Source organism: Leptodactylus fuscus, chromosome 5 (genome assembly GCF_031893055.1).
Source record: "Leptodactylus fuscus isolate aLepFus1 chromosome 5, aLepFus1.hap2, whole genome shotgun sequence".
Taxonomy (NCBI): domain Eukaryota; kingdom Metazoa; phylum Chordata; class Amphibia; order Anura; family Leptodactylidae; genus Leptodactylus; species Leptodactylus fuscus.
Window position 1 is genome coordinate 92,178,994 of NC_134269.1, and position 23,748 is coordinate 92,202,741.

General features: G+C 42.2%; 1 protein-coding gene across 4 annotated transcripts; it reads right to left on the reverse strand.

Moving 5' to 3' along the window:
* Positions 1-439: 439 nt before the first annotated feature.
* Positions 440-22,781, reverse strand: HMG20A (high mobility group 20A). 4 transcript variants are annotated; one of them, XM_075273725.1, is made up of 10 exons: positions 22,613-22,781; positions 13,839-13,881; positions 11,543-11,625; positions 8,341-8,482; positions 7,711-7,926; positions 5,973-6,105; positions 5,669-5,700; positions 2,512-2,587; positions 2,146-2,361; positions 441-902 (listed from the first exon to the last, which is right to left on the reverse strand). In XM_075273725.1, exons 3-10 carry the CDS (start codon positions 11,623-11,625, stop codon positions 766-768), a joined length of 1,035 nt encoding a protein of 344 aa, XP_075129826.1. In that variant the 5' UTR covers positions 13,839-13,881; positions 22,613-22,781; the 3' UTR covers positions 441-765. The 4 variants fall into 4 exon arrangements, with proteins under 4 accessions (XP_075129829.1, XP_075129828.1, XP_075129826.1 ...); XM_075273728.1 differs by lacking the exon at positions 22,613-22,781 and having other exon boundaries at positions 440-902; positions 13,839-13,876; XM_075273726.1 differs by lacking the exon at positions 13,839-13,881.
* Positions 22,782-23,748: the final 967 nt, after the last annotated feature.

A 23,748-nucleotide genomic window follows, 5' to 3' on the forward strand; every position in this document is an offset into this window, starting at 1 on the left:
TTTTGTGTGTGTTCTTGGGAAAGGGGAACAATTACAATTTTTATGTAATGTTATTTATGGCTGTATTTGACCACAGCATTTAAGGAGTAAATTATCCAGGTATTACCCATGTTTATTACTTGTACCCATAGTACACTGAATAATATTATACACCAGGACCTGAGACTAAGCAGGATGTCACCAAAGGTCCTGAAAGGTCCTTGTAAAGCTGCACCAACCGCTTCTGGTAGCACTGGGAAGGGTAATAAGGATGGGGTGACTTGACTGTGAAAGGATGGGGAGGCATTTTAAAAGAAGACATTGGTTAAGAACAACTGGGCACTTACATCACCCACAATACACATAAGCAGCCAACACATAGGAGCAAGCCAACAGTAAGTATTCCAGGCAGGTAAAGTACCCCGCAGGCTCCTAGAAACAGAACAAAATGGAAATAATAACACAAAACCACACAGGAATGTATACCACCACACCCTTGTTTTCCCATTAAAAAAAAAATAATTGTTTACTTAGAATGGTGTGAACACAACATACACCAAGCTGAAACAGTGATCATTATTTATTCACATACTGCATGCAGTGCTGCAAAGCGTAAGCAGCAAAGTAAACAGAAAAACAGGAAAGAAAAAAAATACATTATTTGTATTTGCTCCAGTCCACAATGTACTCCCAATGGTTTTATACATCCGTGGCTAGCTCTCTTCTCTTTCTGCAAAAGAGGTGAAGTTAAGGTCCTCATTGTGTCAGAAGTGTTAAGCTTCCTCTTCAACCTTCCAGCTGACTTAACACTTCTCGGACGACAGAGATTAGCACCTCACTTTCCTTAGGATGCGCAAGCATAGCACTTTGCAGGCGACTCATGTAGGAGTCAATAGTCTCCAGGGTTGGGGTCTCATTAGAACCTGGGTAAAAGAAGTAAGAGGGACCAAGACTGAGGACTCAGGTCTTTTATTTTTCATATACTGAGAACATTACATGGGTTAAAAAGGACCTTTCATGTCCTCAGGCACATGCGGTTTTATATACTGCTAGAAAGCAGACAGTGCGCTGAATTCAGTGCGCTGTCTGCTTTCCCATTCTGCGCCCCGGGGCTGAAGAGATCAGTGCCGTTAGTTTCGTCACCGATCTCTGCCCATTGTCAGAAGGGTGTTTCTGATAGTCTACCTGGGCTGTGAGGAACGTCCTTCCGACAGTGGGCAGATATCGGTGCCGGGGCACATAATCAGCAATCCAACAATGCACTGAATTGAGTGCACTGTCAGCTTTCTAGCGGTGTATAAAACGGAATGTGCATGAGGACGTGAAAGGTCCTCTTTAAATATACTGTACTTTGCCAAATGTTAAGTTCAAATGTTACAGAAGTAATTGATCTGTTCATATTAATCTTCATCACTTCCTCTATGGTCCAATGGTTTGACAATTTAACAAATGTTCCTGAAAACTACTTACTAATACATTTCTATAAGTATATCAATGCTGAAAACTTCTTCTGACAATCGCTGCCCATTCATTAATAGTGTTCTATGCAGACTGCACTAGGCCCTGATGGAAGAGCATATGTGACCTATGCCATCCATAAGCAGCAACCATTGGCTAATACTACACAAGGCATGGCAAACTAGAGCATGCACAGGTTTATTCAATTGTCAACCCCAGTGATGTGCCCTAGTGATATTTTTTGTTCCCCTAGTGATTCATGGGATTCCTCTATTACCTGCAGCTGACTGACAGATTTCTCCCATTGCACTGAAACATTGAGAAAGTAGACAATAAGTAGGTGGTGGAATGAATGCACTAGACTCTTGGATCAGAGAGGGCACCACAAACTAAGGGACAGGTTTCCTACAAAGTACATACTGAGGGGGAATTTATCAACCCATCTGCACTAGTTTTCTGACAGAGGTGGGTGCACTTGTGGCCAAATATGCGCCATCTCTCTTTGTGCCAGCGGGAAGAACCTGGAGCAGGCAAAAGAAGGGACACCTTGACCGGAGGCTGGAGCCTTTTAATACATGCATCTTGAGACATTCAGGGCCTTTGTTAAGAATGGTGTGCATAAAGCCAGTCTTAATAAATTCCCCCTATGTGTGAATAATGTAATACAAACAGAAAAACCACAGTAAAACTGCCCAAATAAGAGAATACCTGGAATAGGGACAGCACGCAGGCAATGCGTAAGTGTCTGGCGGACGTTTTGCAAGTGTTGCTGAAGCATAGTGTTTCTTCCTTGTTCTTGGTTGAGCTCAGCCTCTAGTCTCTGAACTGCAGACCGCATGCTTTCCACGTGTTTCTGTAAAGCTGCATTTCGCTCCTCAAACTCCATGTTTGATTTCCTGAGCTGTCTTAGCTCTGCTTCCCGTGCTAAAAATGGAATGACGCATGGCAACAGAGTAAAAACACAAACAAAAGTTGCCTAAACCTACCACAAGAGAATTAGCAACTCTTGTCAGAAGAAAATTTATCAATCACCCTGATGCAAACTGTTCCGGCATGCTGGCCCACAAACCCTACCTTTGCTGTGATTCAGAAATTCCTCTGTGAAGATTGGAATATCAAACACTGGTCTTTCCTTCAGAACCACTTCTTTCTGAAAGCAGATGAGAATAAATGATGGAGGGAGCGGTGTAGGAGGAGGCGAGCCAGGCATGGGGGTGGTAAACAAAGCACCGTGAAAGAAAAAATATGTTATAGAACTGGGGAGCAACAGATATGATAGGAAGTGTCATGGAAAGTGGAGAGGAAAGGTCCGTACACACTAAAGAATGTAATAACTACATTATGTTAGGTAAAAAATGGGATTTTTGAAAAGTAACATTATGGCACAGGCTGAGAAATGAAAGTGTGACAGGTATGTTGAATAGAGCAAATATGGAAAAATTTAAAAAATTAATACAGCGGCTGTGCAGGATTTAGAAGATACATATCTAAAACTAGGGAATATTGCTTAAATATTAAAATGTGTATTCCTCTAAAACATACATTCTTACACTATATATATGAAATTGATATACATATACAAATAAGTAGATACCTGGCTTTATATATATTGTATTGACCCTTAGAGTCAATATTATAACTCAGAGCAGATTCATAAGTGGAGCAGCTGACACAACATCAATAGGACTGGTGGGGATCGAACCTCTGGGACCTCAACAGAAACTGAGAAGAACACTGTGAAGTGGATAGGCCAAACCACCTACTCACACTCCACAGCCTTAAAATTATGTGGCCACAGCACTGCGCCCCCTTGTTTAGTCCTGCAGCACAACAATTTGATCCATTCACTTGCGCAGAGTTCCACTGTGCAGAAAAAAAAAAAGTAAGGCTAAGGGCCCACGTTACGGAAATGCAGCTTTTTTTTTTAATTGAAAATTTTGTTGCTGTTTTTTGAGCCAGGGGTAGAAATTTAAGAGCTTACATTAAAGGACCCATTCCTTGTGTAGCCACTATTAGCTTTAGTTTAAAAAAACAGCAACAAAATCTGTAACAAAAAAAAGCTGTGTTTCCGCAACATGAGGCCTTAGCCTAAGGAAGCAATGCTACACCCATGCTTCATCCTTTTCATTCTAAGGAGTGGTGGAGGCCCAAAGGTCAGAGCGCTAATTACCCCAGTAAAATAGGTTGTGACAACACAAACCCTTAGGGTAAGTTCACACAGGGGTTATTTTGGTCGGAACCTGAGGCGGAGGCCAACTCTGGTTCTGATCCAAAAACTGGGTAGCCGTGACTGAAAGCCGGTGCACTGCACCAGCATCCAGCCACATACTCCGCTCCGGATTAGGCCCAATGAATGGGCCTAGTCTGGAGGTCCAGGTCTTCAGGCCGAATCGCGAGGCGACTTGGCCTGAAGAAAGAGCATCTCACTTCATTTTTCCGGGAGCCGGAAGAAACGGCTCTCAGAAAAAACACCTGAGAGGCTCCCGTTGATTTTAATGGGAGCCGTCTTTTTGGTCAGGGTTTTGAGGTGATTACAGCCTCAAAACCCTGATAAAAAAAACTCTGTGTGAACTTACCCTTAAAGTGAACCTGCTAAGTGATTTTTGGTGGTCGGCAGCAGGAAGCATAGATGCCCAGTTCTGTGATAGGAAGGTTTCATGATTTGAAAGTCTGCCTCAAAGTCCTCTTCACATTCCACGGTGTAAACTAACCCTCGAGTAATTTTTGACAGACAAGTAGATTGCCCTTAAAGAGCGCTGATCGTTGATGCAGCAAGTCAATAGACCCTCGTTTACTTGTTCTTTTTTGCTATAGCATCATAAATCAACCCCCCCCCCCCGGCACCATTGTAAGGGAATAGAAAAAAAAAAGCCACACCCGTCTACAGGTTGTGTGTGGTATTGCAGCTTAGCTCTGAGCTGCAATGCCACACACAACTTGTAGACAAACCTGAAACCTAAACCGCTTCAAATTCTCGACTCCTACAAGAGAAAATGAGTCCGGGCCTTACCAGGCAATCTATTCACTTGTTAGTCACGTTTTTATGTTACGTTTTTCACCCGTCATTGTTTTTTTGTGTGTGGATGAAGGGATGGGGACACCCTTTCGGGGTCCTCCTGACGTCTCCAGGAGGGGTTGTGTAGCCAATAGGTTCCCCCCTCGCTGTCTAGCAGGTTCACCTCTGCTTCTGTGTAGGTGGACAAAGTCTTAGGTGCTGGAAGTACTCCAGGTGATGGCAGTACAGGAGGAAACCAGACTGAGGACAGGTTCTAGGAGTACCCTTGGTGGTGGCAGCCCGAGGGGAAACTGAGCAGTGTTGGTCTTTCTACTCCAGCGGATTGACTGTTGTAGCCTTTGGCTACTTGGTGCCTTTTGGTCCAGTAGTCTTGGGATTGTCGGGAGCCCAGTCTCTTTTGAGCCGGGTTTCTAGGCAGATGCATCCTGTGCACAATTTTTTTTTTTCTAGTAGCACTTCCCACTTTTTCGTGCACTGGGTATATTGATGGCACAGTTTAGAGGCCTCACAAAAAAAAAAGTGGGTGTCTCATAGAGAGCCTATGAGTGCAAGTCAAATAGAGAACCAAATGGAGACTGAATATTTTAAAACAGCACTACTACTTCCAGGAGCAAAATTACAGAGGGGAACATTTTCTGGGAGTGATAAATGTGTTAAGTATGCCATCTATCATCTGTGTATAGACACTATCACAGACTATGCATCTTGATAGTCTTTGTTGGGTCGCACTGCCAACATTTAACAATGCTCCTTCTCAACACGGTACCCGTCTATTTTAGTGGACATAGATTAACTACTGAGAAAAAAAAAATACTGCTTCACAATTGTCCATTTTAAATCCAGTTCTGTGCCAGCTCTTCTCAGTTTACCCACCAATCTACTTCTACTATCCACATTAAGTGATTTGATCCAATTTCAGTTCTATTTTTTTTTTTTTTAAGTGATCTTTGAGATGTGTTCTTCTAAGGTTACCTTATATCCACAATACAGATTTATCTCTTAATTCAGTATAACTAGGTTATGGTTAGAATTTCTTAGTCTCTTCAGTTTACTTTTGGACTATAAGCCCAAGTTTCCCTTTCTTTCCCATCCTTAACCTAATATATAAATAACCCAGAAAAAAGGACTTTCTGTATGGTAGTGTTAAAGTCAATCAGAAAATCACAGTAGTATAAACACACGTTTAAGGGGCTTATTATGGAGAAGAATCCTCACCTCAGGGTCACTGGAGATTGTACGGGCTCCTTCTAAAAATAGAGAGAGAAATCATGAAGGAAATTCTCTCTTTTCAGCCATATTACATATACTGAACCCAACTGACAATACCAAAATTGACTATCCAGCTCATAAAATCAGCTCCATGTCAAACTAGACACACACCCGCTATCACTTTAGTATAAAATTTCTATCCCTTCACCAGAGTCAGCTGCCTTTCTTTACCCACTACCTTGCAGACATACACGCCCCTTCCCCAACTGCGTTTGCTCTCAGCCCCAACTTCTTTCTCACGACACCTCACCCTGCCTCTGCTGCCTCCCCTTCTGACGACTCTGTGCCTTGCGGCTGTAAGATCGGTAGGCCTCTGTTTTCTGATACTGCTGCAGTTCCTTTGTATACCGTTCCTTGTCTCTTTCCGCTTCATCCAGGTAACGCTAGAACAACACACATAGCTCAGTGCTGGTGGAGGCGGAGAGAGTTTACGAAGGATAGGGCAGACAGAAAAAGTGTAAAACAAGGTAGGTGAAATAGAAACAAGGAGAAAGGTTGTATGCAGATGGAGAGAGCAGATACACATGAGGTAGTGAATTGGGGATGTGAATAAACAATTACTAATTTAGACAGGGAGGGATTAAAACAATATAGCAAGAAGCAAGCTGCCAAAGAGAGACAATTTATCTATTACAATGAGAGAAAATGCAAAGAAACTGCTAATGAACAAATCCAAAAATGAGATGCAACATCTTCTAGACCACTTACCAACCTCTTCATGGCCCTGATGAATTGCAATTTGCTATTTGGTTGCATTATAACATGTGAATTGAAAGACAGTCTTTTATTACAGATCTGTACTGAGCCCCCCTCCTTTATTACGCCAGCACTGAGAACTGTAGTGTAGAGTGTAAGCTCTTGCGAGCAGGGCCCTCAGTCCCATTGTGTGAAATGACTTTGTAATGTATCTTTTTGTCTGTATTAGAACCCTACAAATTGTACAGAGCTGCGGAATAAGTTGGTGCTATATAAATAAAAATTATTATTATTATGTTGCTCCATTTAAAGGTAATGTGTCACTAGAAAATGACCTACTGTATTTTATTACCCAAGTGCTTAACATACTCAAGAATTCTTTTCTTAAAAAAACTTTCCATGTTCCACCTAAATTGGGGGAAAAAAAAAAAGTACTGCGATATATTGCAACTTTAACAATAGATTGACACTTGCTAATGACCTCAACGTAGACTATGGTTTGCCTATAGCCATTACTATGTTGTAAATTAGATCACTAAATGCTTTTAATGGAGAGGAGAAAGCTCAGGCAAAAAGGCAGCGCCTATAATCGTGTACAAAAAAACATTTAAAAAAAAGTTAAAAGATTATAAAAAAAAAAAAAAAAAAAAATGTATTCAATATTTTTTTTTTAAAACAAAAACAACAGGTGACACATTCCTTTAAAGTGAATGGGGAGAGCTGCAGCGCCCTGCACAGTGGCTGTGAGTATCACTGCCCAGGGAAACCTTAGAAGGGAAGTAGTCGGCATTCAGCCACTGCATCCCCTTCATTCTCTGGGTCAGTGGGGATCATTGAAATCAGATCTCCACTGATGGAATATTCTAGAGTTTTATGACCACTATATAAGATGAGAGAATTTCTTTCATAATTTGGCTTCTATGTATCGCTTAAAGCTACAGGCCAAAAGACTGAGGCCAATGTTGTAATCTGATGCACATTCCATTTAGATTTCTGCCACGTGCACTGGTGTTGTAAGAATATTGGAATCTAGATGCTTTACCACATAGACTAAAGACTACAGTGCAAGACATAATGTTTAAAGGATCTTATGGTTTATAGGGTGTCCCTAGTGGAGGACTTCTTCCGCCTATGATGTCCAGATGCCTTAATAGGTCATACAGAAGAGGGTTGTGATGACCGAGGTAGGCACTCTTCAGTGGTATAAATAGATTTTGGACAACGGTCTGCATGAGGACCTGAAGAATGACAAGATAATGACAAGATAATGATGGACTGTAAAATTAGATCACCTGTTTCTCTTCAGCGGGTAACTTGCTCCATTCACTACCCACAATCCTGGTAATCTCTGGAAATGGGACATCTGGACGCTCTGTTCTTAGCTGCTCTCTTCTTTCATTCATAAAACGTACATATCCAGTCAGTGGAGCTTTAGGAGCATTGTTGTCACGTGGGCTTCTTTTTCTTTTCCGTCCTTTAGTCCACCCTCCACGCCGAGGTCTTGGTTGCTAACAGGAGTAAAAAAAACCAAAAACACGTGCAATAATTTTGGCACCAAGACTGACACGGGGAGCCAGATCAAAACCCACCTGCCACGACTGTCATTGCTTCCCCCTCCAGAGTCGGCTCAAATGAATGGGCTGACTCCAGAGGTTGCTGCCGCCACGCGGAATTGAGTCACGGAATCCGCCTGAAGAAAGGGCATCTCGCTTCTTTTTTCCACTAGTGGAACATGCCGCTAGTGGAGAAAAGAACGCTAGCGGTCTCCATAGACCAACATTGTGAGTGGGCGGATTATGACGTGGATTACGCACCATAATCCACCCCCTCTGTGTCCGTGTGAACGGGCCCTAATCTTTAAAATAAATAAATAAATAAATAAAAACACACCTAGTGTTTTCTCCAGCGGTCACCCCACTCACCTCTTCCTCTTGCCTCAGTTCTCCACTATCCAACAATTGTGGCTCTGCACTCTGATGCTGGGTCGGGTTATCTTGGCCTTCTTTTTGTGAGGTAGGGGCATGTGGTCCTCCATTATTCTTTGACAAATCAATACTTTGGGTCCTGACAGTCATAAAATATTAGTTTTACAACAGTTTCGGTCACATAATTTCAATTATTACAAACCTTGTTAGAATAGAACAGCACCACAAATGAAGATAGAGTGCTGCCAGGTTACTTTACAAGTAGGCAAAAGTATGAAATAAAAGCAAGTATGAAATACAGTTTCTACATTGATGCGTAGATTTGTAAATGCATTGCATTATTTTCATATACACTTTGTTAGGGTATGATCACACAGAGTTTTTTTTGCAAGCGAATTTTGACAAGGAAAACGCCTGCAAAAAAGGCTCCCATTCATTTGAATGGGAGCTGCTCGCTTCTTTTTTCCGCTAAGGGGAAAAAGAAGTGAGATGCCCCTTCTTTCCACGGCTGAGGCGTCTGCGGCGCGAGACTCAACTCCCTTCTGATTAGGCCCATTTATTCGGGCCTAATCAGGAGCAGAATGTCGCAACTGAATGCTGCTGCACTGCATCGGCATCCAGTCGCGGGTAGCCGCACGGAGAGTTCACACGGCAGAATTTGGTTTCCGCCATGTGAACATACCCTTACAGTCTGTAGTGTTTTAGTAAATAGGTTTTATGTCCCATTATCAGGCAGTATATTGGAGACAGTCTAGCAAAACGCGCAGAAATGCAGTGGTGCAGTCTAGCAGTGTGGGCAAAGGAAGGAAACTGGTACACTGCATTTGCTTTGTGTCTGTAACATACACACTAAGAGCAAGCCACTTTTTAAGCAGGTCCAAAAGACCCCCATTCAACCAATAAATATAAATATATTTCAACTGCCTGTTATTGGGAATAAGTTTGTATAGGGTAACAGTGTTTACTGACTTCCAGAAATAGCTTGGAAGAAAAACAGCACTTTATCATCTTTAAAAGTAATATCAGAAGTGATTCTCTAATTATACTACATTTAAGAATACATGGAGCTTGCAATCTAGGGATGTATTCACACAGCTAAGTCTCAGGTTTCTGGTTTGGTGTGCAGTTTTGATCAGCATGGTAATTAGCCCTTGTGCTGTCTCTTGTTGGAAGGATGTGTGTTGCAAGTAGGTGTATCACATTAATACACTGAGGCTCTGTTCACATCTGCACATGGGTTTCCGTTCGGGGGGAGTCCACATGGGGACCCCCCCCCCCAAATAGAAACCTAATTTGCATAAAAAAGCGGTTACCTTAGGAAACCAGTGGACCTCATAGACTATAATAGGGTTTGTGTAATTTCCTCCCAGTTTCCTCACGAAAAATGAGGAGAAAAGTGTGCTGCTTACAGCTCTTTTTCCATCCACATTTTTCATGTGGAAAAGGAAACTGAATCCCACAACGCAGATGTAAACTGGGCCCTAACTTGAAGGGAACAATCTTTCCGACAAGACACAATCATCCAAGGCTGGTCGTAGCACCAAGTGTATCAAGCAAGTGTATCAAGTGACTGTTCTGGATGGAGCAGTCGTAAAATGTAAAACGAATTCTGTCAAGCTGTTGGTGGCCAGTTGCAAGCAGATTTGGTCTGTAGTAACACCTGCATACACAACTGGTCTGTAGTAACACCTGCACTATGCCAACACCACACGAGACCTAAAATTATGAAGATTCTCTAACTCATCTAGTCATAATAATTTAGCCCTTATCAAAACTCACTCAGATCCTTACGCTTGGCCACTTTTCTGCCTCCCGGAACTGACAGTTCACTTTGTGGCCTAATATATCTCACTTGAAAGATGCCAAAGTCATGCGATTGTTAATGTTAGAGAATACATATGTATATATGGCTTGAGGACCACCCATCTGCAAGTGCCAGAATACCATTTGATTTTCGCTGTAAATCTGGAATCAAATTCCTTTATGTTATACACTTGTTTGTCAGAGTTTCCAGGACATTGTGTGCCAGATTAAAAAAAATAATAAAAAAAAAAATATATATATAATAATAATAATAATAATAATAATAATAATAATAATAATAATAAAAAAAAAAAAAAGTTTGGAGCTCAAGAAAACTCCAGATAACGGTAGTAAATTGTACAAGGTAATAAAAGTGGCACTTCCCAATTAGATCCCTTGCCTTTCCAGCACCATCGCACCGATGCTCCCAGACAATGTTTATTGTGTTGCAGGACTGACATCATGTTGACACATATGACTACTGTAACAATCACAAACAAACAAACATTGGCAGGGAGTGCCAGAACTGCAGCACTGGAAGGACAGGGACATTTAAAGAGGACTTTTCAAGTTCTCTGGCACATGTGGTATTATACACCGCTAGAAAGCCAACAGTGCGCTGAATTCAGCGCACTATCAGCTTTCCCTTTATGTGCCCCTGGTGAAGAGATATCGGTGCAGTTACCGTAGCCCTTCACTGTCAGAAGGGCGTTTCTGACAGTATGTGAGGAACGCCCCTCCTGACAGTAGAGTCCATAGTGCAAATCAGGAGAGGCGTTCCTCACAGACTGTCCTTCTGACAGTGAAGAGCTACGGTAACGGCATCACCAGGGGCACAGAACAGGAAAGCCGATTTACCACCATTGTCTTTTCTAGATCCTGGACCACCCCTTTAATGGAAAAATATGTACTATAAACAAGCTAATCTAAAGCCATTTTTCCCCTAGAATTGAATATAGCATCAAAAAGTAGTACTTTATGCAGATTTAACAGTAGCTTCAAAATGTAACATCTAAAAGGAGTTTTCCCATGAAAATAACCATATTTAAATTGTTGAAAATGAAAAGCTAATTCTTTATTGCAGATATAAGCAATTAAAAGTGTTCCAGAGTTTTAAAGAGTTTTTCTGCTATAACAAAGATGATTAATGATTGGTTGCCAATGGATACAATCATGAATGAATTGAATTTCTGACAAGTGCCAAACCACAGAAAGTTCATGGTCTTATCCAATGGCAACCAATTAAGTCAAGAGACTGTCAACACTATGATAATTACAGAAAATATTTAAAAATCTCCAAGAATTTGCTTTACTTAGGTCAGCAACGATGTTTAACCTTTAATTGTCATACATATGGTTATGTTTGTATGTAAAAACAAAACGACAAAGTACTTACTCAAGGAACGGTGGGTCTACATTCTCTTTTGCTTCCTCGAGGTCCCTACTGGATGGCGGAACAGCAGAAGCAGCACCTTCCATCTAGAAATGGTGCAAAGATATAAATAAAATTTAAGCACTACAAAATCCTGTATTAAGGAGCTTCCGCCTTTTCCTAGACAGTCATAAACCTTAATCGATAAGGAATATAAAGTCTTGTCAGCCCCTTGCCTGTCCCGTTAAGAAAACCATATGCTATGTTACTGAGCAATGGTCATGTAATGGTAAATAAGTTATTTCTCTAAAAGCGGTTGCTAGGTAGTGAGAAGTTACTAGAAATAATGGGAGGCCATGTTATGAAGGTGTTAATTTGATCTTTGTGTTGCTATGACAGCTCAAAGATCAAGCAAAGAATAAGAAATCACGGCCGTCATTTGGTGATTTGCTTAGGGGGATAAACTTTGGGACTTCCTCTGAGCACCACAGCTGTGCAATGTACAACACACAGGAAGCAGCAACTGCAGAACAATAAGAGGTGACATATGTAAAGCTGCACAATGACCCCTGAACGCTGTTTACCTAAAAAAAATAAAAGAATCATAACTTCTCATACTTTTAAAGTTCGTCTGAAAAGACTTAACATAATGCTGATCTAATATAAAAATTATATATTACACACACACACACATACAAACAGTGTGCAGCTAAATTCCTAAAAATCTGGCATCTGATAATCCATGATTTGATTCCAGCAGAGAACTACAATAATGTAACAAATAAAACAGAAGCAAAATACTGAACAGAGAAAAGCTACTAAAATATTGTTTGGTGAGAGAGTACTGTACTGGTAACGTTGCATTATGGAACTGATCACCGGATCATCAGAAAGTGTCCCTGGGGTGGTCACATGACCCACCAAGGGATATGAGTAATTATACGTGTTTTTTTTTTTTTTTTAATACAAGTTAATTAGAAGTTGGGCAGGGAAGGGGGTTTAGTTTAGGGAAAGATTTCGGTTTAACCCAGACAACCCCTTTAAGGGAGCATTCACACTACCGTCGGTGTCCGACATGTAGTGTCCGCTCAAAATCTGTCACGGACACTAGATGTGTCCGTGACACCTGTCATTCACTTGAATGGGCATCGGGTGCGTTCTTTTGCACTCCGTGCCCGTCCTTCCCTGTCCGCAAGAGAAGATGTCCGACTTCTCAAGCGGACAAAGGAACCCTGCACGCAGGGTTTTTCTGTCCGCTTGAGAAGTCAGACATCTTCACTTGCGGACAGGAAAGGACGGGCACGGAGTGCAAAAGAACGCACCCGATGCCCATTCAAGTGAATGACAGGTGTCACGGACACATCTAGTGTTCGCTCCTAGTATCCGTGACAGATTTTGAGCGGACACTAGGAGCGGACACTACATGTCGGACACCGACGGTAGTGTGAACGCCCCCTTATACAAATGTTTCATAGGTTTGTTTGTCTTGAGAGTTGTTCAGTCCATTGGGACTATTCACGAACCACCTTTTGTCTGATTTCATCTGTCAGTTTGGAACCTTTCCTTACATTTCGTTGTGGCCATTCACAGCTGTCCTGGTTTCCTGCTTTCACAATGGTACACAGTCATTTCCTTACAGCACTGACGTCCTGGAGCAGCAGAGTCAGCAGCATTATATGGACCTTCCTTACGGAGGATTCTGAACACTCATATTCATGCACACCAATAAATATTTAACCTCCCTAACCTGTGTGACTCACTCTGGTTACATACCGGTAGTTGCAAAGATATCGCCAAAAAAAGCATGGATCTTCCATCAATTTGAATTGTGTGTATAATATATACACATTAGTCTTTACTTTACACAGCCATATTTTTATTAATTGAGAATGTACAGTAAACACTCCCTGAAAATCAGTAGAAAGTCTGTATATGCTGATTTTGCCACACCTTTGGGTCATTTCAGTAGGCAAAACTGCTGCAAGAGACCAAGACCACACATATAAAAAAAAAAAAAAAAAAAAAAATATAAGCTGCTTGTTTTGTTATTTTTTTCCCCCCCTGAGCCAAAGCCAGGAGTGGATCTAGCAGAAGGGAGAAATACAGGGGCTTCCTTTATATATCCAATTCCTTTTGAAGCCATTCTTTACTTTGACTCAAAAATGCCACACCATAGGAGCTCGCTTTTACAGTATATTCAGATGTATACCTCATATTGCTCTAGAGATTATTATAGGGGATATTTGGAAATAAAGTAGTTACCTACGTAGGTTCACAAAAGCTCTGATCCACGATCTACAAAATTAAACACAAGCCTTACCTTATACAACTCCAGCAATTGCTGACACTCCTTTCCACCCAATCTAAAAGAAAGAAATTAGTCAATGAATATATGTATTTACCATTTGACAAGATTCATATGTTTACATTAAGAGGGTTGCCCAGGATTACAAAAACATAGCTACTTTCTTCCAGAAACTGCACCAAACCCGTCCATGGGCTCTGTCTGCTACTATAGCTTATGGAAACTAAAATAAATAGGGATTGAGCTGCAATAATACATAGGAGTGGCACCATTTCTGGAAAAACGTAGGAATAGTTTTCCAACACTAAGCAGCCTCTTTAAAGTGCTTATTTAAGGCTAAACAAATAAGTGATGTAGTGCCTGTAAGACTTACTTAAAGGGGTTGTCCCATCACAAGGATCCTATCTATACAGCTTGTTAATGTGGATGTAAGACTTTTCCTAAATACATTGCTTCAGCAAAACTGCTTTGTTTGTCCATTATCTTACTTTATTCAATTCATTGTTGACACAGCCCTTGACTTATCTGCTCAAAAGTCAAGTGATGTATCTGCTGCTCTCAGGGGGGAGGGTGGAGGGGCTAAGTGCAGGGAGCGAGCCTGTGTTTCTAGCTATTTCTGTGTCTACACCACGTGACCTAGGTCCTGCTCTCAGATAGGGGAGAGGAGCTGCTTTCATTTCCGAACGTCTTCTGTTCTCCCAGTTATCAGGCTAGCTAATTCAATTGTGTTCATTATGGCAGAGACAGGCAGTCTCTGTATGTAACACAGAATGGAGTTGCTGCTGCCTGTACTTCATAGTCCAATATGGGTGGGCGGAGCTACACACAAATTTGGGGGTGGAGCTAAACGGCAGGTTGCATGTGAAACCCCGCCCACCAAATGATGCAAGAAACCAGGAAGAAAGAAGATTTTACAGGAGTGAAGACTGGTGAGTATGCGACGTGGGAATTCCCCTTTAATCTCCTCCTGTTATTACTGCCAGTTACATATTGTTGTTTTTGCCATTAATAGATTCTGCTACTAATAATCATCCATAGACTAGTATAATTTCTCAATCCTTGCACGGATTCCATTTTACCATCTTACCACTCATGCTACATAACGTCAGGTCCTGTATTATACCTTTCCCAGGTAGTGAATAGTCTTCAAGTGCTTGAAGGGGTTTCCCTAGATTAGAAAAACATGGCTGTTGAAACAGGGCCACACTAGTCCATAGGTTGTTTCTGCCATCAGACAATCCTAAATTGAGGGGCTTTTGTTTTTTAATCTACAGGGAAGCAGGTGTCTTCATGTACATTGTGACGCTATAATGCACCCGCTATAATCCATTAATGATGTCTGGTATTGCAGCTCTGCCACATGGAAGTGAATGTGGGTAGCTCTGAAATACATGTTTTTATATTCCTTCTAAGTTCATTTCCAACTCAAGGTAGCATAGAAGACAAATATTTATACGACTTCTCTCAAGTTTCATCATGAGATAATGTAACGACGTACAATTACAGAAAATTAAAAGTTACAATTTTTGCAAATCTAAGTATTTTGCAGAGTTTTAAAAGATTTCCTCTAACCATCCTAAAGGTAATAAACTTGTCTTGATCAGTTGCCAATAGATACGACCATAAAGGCAAGAACTTTCTATGGTCTGGCATTCAGCTATGATTTTCTTATTGTAGACAGGTTATCAGTCGTGAGAAGCTTAGATTATAAAGGATAATCTGTTTTCCCTTAGTCATAACAGCAGCACAAGTGGGGTATTCTGCCCCTGTGTGCTGGTAGGACAGATGGAATTCCCTATAAGAGGGCACAAGGACCTTCCACCTGCGTGTTAATACAAGAGTACATAATCTATACAACACACAACAATAATTTACTAAAAGTAATAGGGAGGGAGCCTTGTGCTGCTGTTATGACTAAGGGAAAACAGATTGTCCTTTATAAACTAAGCTTCCCTGTCGTCAAACAGCAGCACAAGTGGGGAGGTAGCAAGTAATCCCCCCACTCAGGGAGGGTTTTCACGGTCCATAGAGGTCAGGATTGACCGCCCAAAAGCCGTTGCGACAGACGCCTGGGAGTTTAGGCGGTACCTTACAAAGGTGAGGGGAGAGGACCAAGAGGCGGCAGCACAGATGTGCTCTAATGGAACTGCTGACCTCTCCACCCAAGACGAAGACACCGCCCGCGTCGAATGCGCCGTTAGGCACTCAGGAGGGGACAAACTCCTAATTGAAAAGGCCATCTTGATGGCCCCCCTCACCCAACAGAAAATAGAGGCCTTTGAGGCCTTCTGACCTCTAAACCTCCCAGCTAGATTGATCAGGAGGTGTTCTGATCTCCTAAAAGGCAGGATCCGGTCGAGGTAGATCCAGAGACATCTGCCCAGGTTTAAGGAGTGCAGCCTAACTTCCTCCGGGGAGGAAGGCTCCAGTACAAAGGTTGGTAACGAAATGAGCTGGTTTAGGTTTGCCAAAGAGGGTACCTTGGGTATAAACCCTGGCAAAAAACAGAGTTTAACCCGGTCACTGAAAAAGGAGGCGTAAGGCTCCTCTGATGACAGGGCCTGGAGCTCCCCGACCCTCTTAGCTGAGGTCATCGCCAGCAAAAACAAAGCTACTTTAAATGCTACCAGCTTTAAATCCACTTCCTCCAGTGGCTCAAACGGTGGGTCACATAAAGCCGCCAACACGATCCCAAGGTCCCATTGGGGAACGGGGGCTGACACCGAAGGTCTAATTCTCATTGCACCCCTAAGGAACCCTTTCACTAAGGGGTGTTGAGATAAACGCCTCCTTAGATAGGAGGACAAAGCGGCTACCTGTACCTCCCAGGTTGTTGGAGATAGCCCTTTATCTAGGCCGTCCTGGAGGAGCTCCAGTATTGATTCCACAGAGGGGTCGGTCACTCCTATGCCATGCTCTGACCCGCAGGTTCTGAAGACATTCCAGACTCTGCGGTAGCTCCAATTTGTGGATTCCGCTCTGGCGCAGGAGATAGTGGGCTGTCAGAGGCCGTCCTGAGAACTATGACTTAATAGGGACTGGTCAACCTTCAGGCTGTCAGGTTGAACCTCCTCAGATCCTGGCATCTCTGACCTCCTTGAGTGACCAGGTCTGGGAGAGGGGAAAGCCTCCAATATACGCCATGACTCATGCCTATGAGCTGGGCGAACCAAGTCCTCTTGGGCCAGAATGGTATTGTGGCAGTCGCCTGGACTTGGTCCTGTCTTATTTCCATCAGTACTCTGGTCTGATGGGTATTGGAGGGAATATGTAAACCAGCCTGAACCTCCATGGGATGGACAGGGCATCCACTGCCAAAGGATCGTTCTCCTGGTGCAAAGAGCAGAACTTTGTGATTCTGTTGAAATTCCCAGAAAAACTGGCTAGGGATGGCTTGCTGGCGGTTAGTTTAAAAACTCGTTAATTTCAATTGTTTTTTAAAGCTAACTGCCTGTCGGTGTCTCTATGCTGCCTCTCCTCCATGAAACAGTTTTGTTTTGTTTTTTTGCACACACAAAAGTCGGACATGCAGGACTGTGTCCGTGCAAAAAAAAAAAAAAATGGCGGAGAGGCTGCATACAGACACCTGCAGATTGCTTTAAAAACCCATTAAAATGAATGGGTTTTTAAAACTGACCACCAGCATGCCATCCCCAACCTGTTTTTCCAGGAATTTCAATGCAATCATGGCGGGTGGACAGCGGTACAAGTGTGAACGCCCCCTTTCCACTAAGATGGTTAGAGAAATTATTTAATATTCTGCAATATTTATATTTACAAAATTTAATTATTTTTAAAATGTAAATACAGTTATGTTCAAAGGATATGCCAGAAATGTCTGATATATGGGGGTGCTATTAACCAAATGGTACAACATTTGCAGTTTGGTTAACCCCTTAAGGACACAGCCCAAAAGTATGTTAAGGACCAGGCCTATTTTTTCAAAATTGACATAGCAATAACTTTGAGACGCTTTAACTTACACAAGTGATTTTGAGATTGTTTTCTCGTAACACATTATACTTCATGTTAGTGTTAAAAACTAATCAATATTTTTGTATTTACTTATTAAAAAAATAGGAAATTTGATGGAAATTTGGAAAAAATTTCAATTTTCAAAATGTGAAATTCTCTGCTTTTCAGGCAGATAACCATATCACCCAAATACATGAATAAATATCTCCCATATCTCTGCTTTATATTGGCATCATCTTTTGATTGTATTTTCATTTATTTTGGACGTTACAAGGCTTACAGAGATTTTCCAGATTTACAAGAAAATTCTCCAAACTCATTTTTAGGGACTGCTTCAGTTCTGAAAGGAATTATAAAGGCCAATATAATAGAAACACCCCCAAATCACCCCATTTTCAAAACTGCACCCCTCAAATTATTCAAATCAGCATTTGGGATGTTTGTTAACCCTTTAAGCTTTTCATAAGAATAAAAATAATATTGAGGTGAAATTTAGACATTTTTTTTCACTAATACATTCATTTAGACCTAAAATTAAACACATTCACAAAGGGTTAAACTAGAAAATGCATCTGACAGTTTATCACGCAATTTGTCCCGTGCACAGAAATACCCCACGTGTGTGTGTAAACTGATTTTTGGGCACATGACAGTGCATGGAAGGGAAGGAGCGACACAGGGAGTTTGAACAGCAGATTTTGCTGGGATAGTTTTAATGCGTCATGTTCATCTGCAGAGCTCCTAGAGTACCAAAACAATAGAAACCCCCCAAAAGTGACCCCATTTTAGAAACTACACCCTTTACAGAATTCAACAAGGGGTATAGTGAGCATTTTGATCCTACGGCAGTTTCACAGATTTCACTAACATTGGAATGTGTCAATGAAAAATTACTAAAATGTCCCTTTATCCCCAGTTTTCAGTTTCACAAGGGGTTAAAGGAGAAAAAGCCCCCCTCCCATAGGTTATTACACAATTTCTCCTGAACACGGCAATACCCCATATGTGGCCATAATCTGCTGTATGGGAACATGGCGGGACTCGGAATTGAAAGAGCGATATTTGGCTTTTGGAGATTTAGAGGTTTGGAATCTGGACGCCATGTCATGTTTGTCATAAGCCTGTAAAGTACCAGAAAAGTGGAATTCCCAAAGAGTTACCCATTTTGAAAGCTGCACCCCTGAAAGAATTTACCAGGGGGTGTAGTGAGTATTAGTATTGCAGGCAGGAATGCACAGCGGATGGTGAAAAGTGAATATGTAAGCTGTGCGGAGGACATTGCAAACACCAAATTCCCTACTATGTCCCAGTAACTCCTATGATTGGGGGAGTCACTCTGCGGGTCACTTTGGGGTCACTTCTGGTGTCTTGCCTTGTAAGCTGCAAATCTGGGGTGTGACCCGCACAGCTTATATATTCCTTTCCTGCCACAGCCAGTTGTGTTCTAATGATTGAGGATTTGGGGGTTTTGTCTTCACATTGCTAGATGCTATATTTTTCTTAATTTTCTGGTGACGTGGCCATATAAGGGCTTGTTGTTTGCGGAATGAGATGTATTTTGTAAGGGTGCATGCACACTACGTAACGCCGGGCGTGTATGAGAGCCGTACACGCCGGCGTTACAGCAGGGCTGCCGAACACTTCCCATTCACTTCAATGGGAGCGCTCGTAAACGCCGCTGTTACGAGCGCTCCCATTGAAGTGAATGGGAAGTGTTCGGCAGTCTGCCGTAATGCCGGCGTGTACGGCTCTCATACACGCCCGGCGTTACGTAGTGTGCATGCACCCTAATGACACCATTATTGGGTGCCTACAATTTATAGAATAAATTTTATTAACTCTTTCTTGGTGGATTAAAAAAAAAAAAAAAACAGCAATTCTGGCATTGCATTTTACCTTTTAAATTTTTTGCGGTGCAGCGTACAGTATAAGTAACGTGACTTTTATTCTGCGGGTCGGTACGGTTACAGCGATACCTCATTTATATTATAATTTTATGTGTTTGTAATTCTGCAGAACAAAACACATTTGGGGACATAAATCAATGATTTTTGCATCGCCATCTTCTGAGATGTGTAATGTTTTTATTTTTCGGCTTACGCTAGGTTCACACCTGCGTTCTACGTTCCGTTCTGTGCTTTCCGTCTTCTGCATGCCAGAAGACGCAAAGCACAGACCGGGTCCGGCCGTGAGCGGAGGTGAGCGTCTTATGCTCTCCGCCGCGAAACCGGATTTTTTAATCCAGACACAAAGTACTGCATGTCCGACTGTGTCCGGATTATAAAACCCGGTTTCGCGGCGGAGAGCGCAAAACGCTCACCGCCGCTCACGGCCGGACATCTTTCTCACCCATTCAAATGAATGGGTGAGAGACTCCTGCAGGTTTCCGTCTCCTGCTCTGTTTTATGCAGGAAACGGAAACCTGCAGTACGGAGAGGGCAACGCAGATGTGAACGAGCCCTAACAGAGTTGGTTGAGGGATTATTTTTTGCGGGACATCCTGTGCTTTCCGTTGGTACTGTTTTGGGGGATGTATGACTTTTTATCACTTTTTTTTAGCATTTTTTTGTAAGGCAAAATGTGCAAAAAACTTTATTATTGGCGTTTTTTTCTCGTTTTTTTCCCCCCCGACGTTTACTGAGCAGGTTAAATATTTTTTCACTTTTATTGCACAGGTGGTTACGGACACGGCGATACCAAACATCTTTTGTTTTAATTAATATTTTGATTTTTTATGTAATTCATTTTGTATAGAAAAAGGGAGTTTGTGGGGTTTAACTATGTTTGTTGTTTTACACACTTTTTTTTTTTTTTAAATCCTTTTTTACATTTTTTTTTTTTATTTGTGCTGTAAGCACACTAGAACCAGCGATCAGAGAGGATCGCTGGTTCTATACTAACTATAGACTTGCAATACATGTGTATTGCAGTTTATAGAGGAAGCTAGCTATGCAGATGCATAGACTAGCTTCCTCTCGTCCTGGTAGGATCAACCAGGTACCTGGGGGTCACTGGGCAGACCCCAGGCTGCAAATTATAGCTGCCAGCACCCCACCACCGATCTCGCCGCGGGGGGGTGCCGGCAGCAACATAAAGAAACCCTTTGGATGCATTGCGCCGGCATCCAAGGGGTTAACCCTCCCCCCATTGGCGCTGCTCTGATGGGGATTAAGGAGCAGCGTGTAGCAGCATGCTTTATAACCGGCCAAACAACCCCTAGGGTGCCATGATTACTATTGATCATGGCACCTTAAGGGTTAAACACTGGGGGGGGGGGGGGGGGGGTGTCTGTGCAATCATTGTCCCTGCTGCTACAGGGGGAGCCTGGCTGTCAGATACAGCCAGGCTCCCATGGAGATCGCAGGGGCTCTGCTTCTGAGCCCATGTGATCTCCATCACGTACATGCACGTGGGAATGCGGGAACTAACCACATTCCCTGACGTGCATGTACGTGATTTAGCGTTAAGGGGTAGGGGTAATAGTGGACTGAAGGTACGCTTATAAAGGCTCGTTCACATCAGCGTTGCCCTCTCCGTTGTGCAGGTTTCCGTTTCCTGCATAAAACAGAGCAGGATACGGAAACCTGCAGGAGTCTTTCTCACCCATTCATTTGAATGGGTGAGAGAGATGTCCGGCCGTAAGCGTTTTGCGCTCTCCGCCGCGAAACCGGGTTTTTTAATCCGGACACAGAGTCGGACATACAGTACTCTGTGTCCGGATTAAAAAATCCGGTTTCGCGGCGGAGAGCATAAAACGCTCACCGCCGGACCCGGTCTCTGCTTTCTGTCTTCTGGCATGCAGAAGACGGAAAGCACAGAACGGAAAGTAGAACGCAGGTGTGAACCTAGCGTAAGTGGCATATGTTCTGTGTGTTTTCGATTGTGAAATTGTGTGCAGAAAGTCTGCAACATATTACAGTATGCGCAAAGATAAAATTTTAAAACGTATTCTGTCCAGCAAAGAAAAAGTTTTTTCTTTATTTCATTAAAGTCTATGTAAAACAGATGGTCTTTCTATGGTGCCTGTTTGGATATTTTTCATTTTCAAAACGGAGGCATGAACTGTATTGTAAAAACAGGTCACATTTATAGCATACAGATTGTTTCAATAGACAGATATTTAAAAAACCCTCATACATCCTGTTGGAGAAGCTTCAAGTCACGTGCTTCTTCTGACCTCTAAATAAACAAAAATGGATGCCTTAAAGACATGTTTATATGTTTTAATATGTGAGTCATTAAAAGTCATTAAGGAAAAACAAGTGATCCATTGTACGGTTGTTTCATTTATCGGTCAGAAAAGCATAGTGAGCTACAATTTTCAGGATGTATGAAGAAGAAAAAAAAAAAATCAGACAAAGCAGCAGCAGCATGCACAGCAGAGACACCTTTGCATATGCTTCCATTATTGTCTATGGATTGTCCCGATGTACATTTCTGAATGGTACTCTATTGCCTCTGTAGAAAACCTGCAGCATATCTATTCTATATGAACAAACCCTATACTAGATATACACAGACTGGTGGTGGTCACCCTACCACATTGCAATCTGCCAAGACAAGGGGTAGGGGGCAGTGCGGGTTGTTTATTACTAGTAATGTTATACACATGTCTAAGACTCCTGCACAAAGCCCTGTCATAGAAAACAGGCTGCTTTCTTCAGGAAAGAGAGGAGAGGCGTCAGTGTAAGGGAATACATTGCCTCAGTGCAGTCTCCATTGTTTTGTGCCGGTACTCAGCCCGTCACTGTAGCCACAGGGTCAGCACATGTACGGGGAATACAGTAACAATACAGTATAGGTAGACATATTACCAGGTGCTCCGCTTCTCTAGCCGCGCTCGCTTCTTAGCAACCAGCGAAAACGTAAAGCGATACGTCGTACGAGCTTAAAAGGTCCGCCCTGATCTATCTCCCTCCACGACTGCTCAAAACAGTAGTCATAAGGCTTGCAGTTACAGCAAAAGCTTCCTGTCGGCTCTACGAGCCATTGGGTCAAGAGCTGAACTATGAGGCCGTCATGGATTGGCTTCTCTCAATGCGCTCGGATTGGTTGTCATAAATGCTCTTTGATTGGCTGGCTTCTATGCTCTCTCATTGGCTGGCCTCAGTGCTGTGAGATTGGCTTCCCCCCACTTTAGTTTTATGAACAATGGAAAGTTGTTGTTTGGCAGCTTGTGGCCTGTGCCTGGCATTGTAATGTAAGTAATACTGGCTGCTGATGTGTGTGTAATATATATATATATATATATATATATATATATATATATATATATATATATATATATATATATATATACACTGTACACCTCTATGTAGTCCTGTGCCTGGCATTATAATGTAAGTAATACTGTCTGATGTGTCTATATATATATATATATATATATATATATATATATATATATATATATATATATACACACTCACCGGCCACTTTATTAGGTACACCATGCTAGTAACGGGTTGGACCCCCTTTTGCCTTCAGAACTGCCTCAATTCTTCGTGGCATAGATTCAACAAGGTGCTGGAAGCATTCCTCAGAGATTTTGGTCCATATTGACATGATGGCATCACACAGTTGCCGCAGATTTGTCGGCTGCACATCCATGATGCGAATCTCCCGTTCCACCACATCCCAAAGATGCTCTATTGGATTGAGATCTGGTGACTGTGGAGGCCATTGGAGTACAGTGAACTCATTGTCATGTTCAAGAAACCAGTCTGAGATGATTCCAGCTTTATGACATGGCGCATTATCCTGCTGAAAGTAGCCATCAGATGTTGGGTACATTGTGGTCATAAAGGGATGGACATGGTCAGCAACAATACTCAGGTATGCTTTGGCGTTGCAACGATGCTCAATTGGCACCAAGGGGCCCAAAGAGTGCCAAGAAAATATTCCCCACACCATGACACCACCACCACCAGCCTGAACCGTTGATACAAGGCAG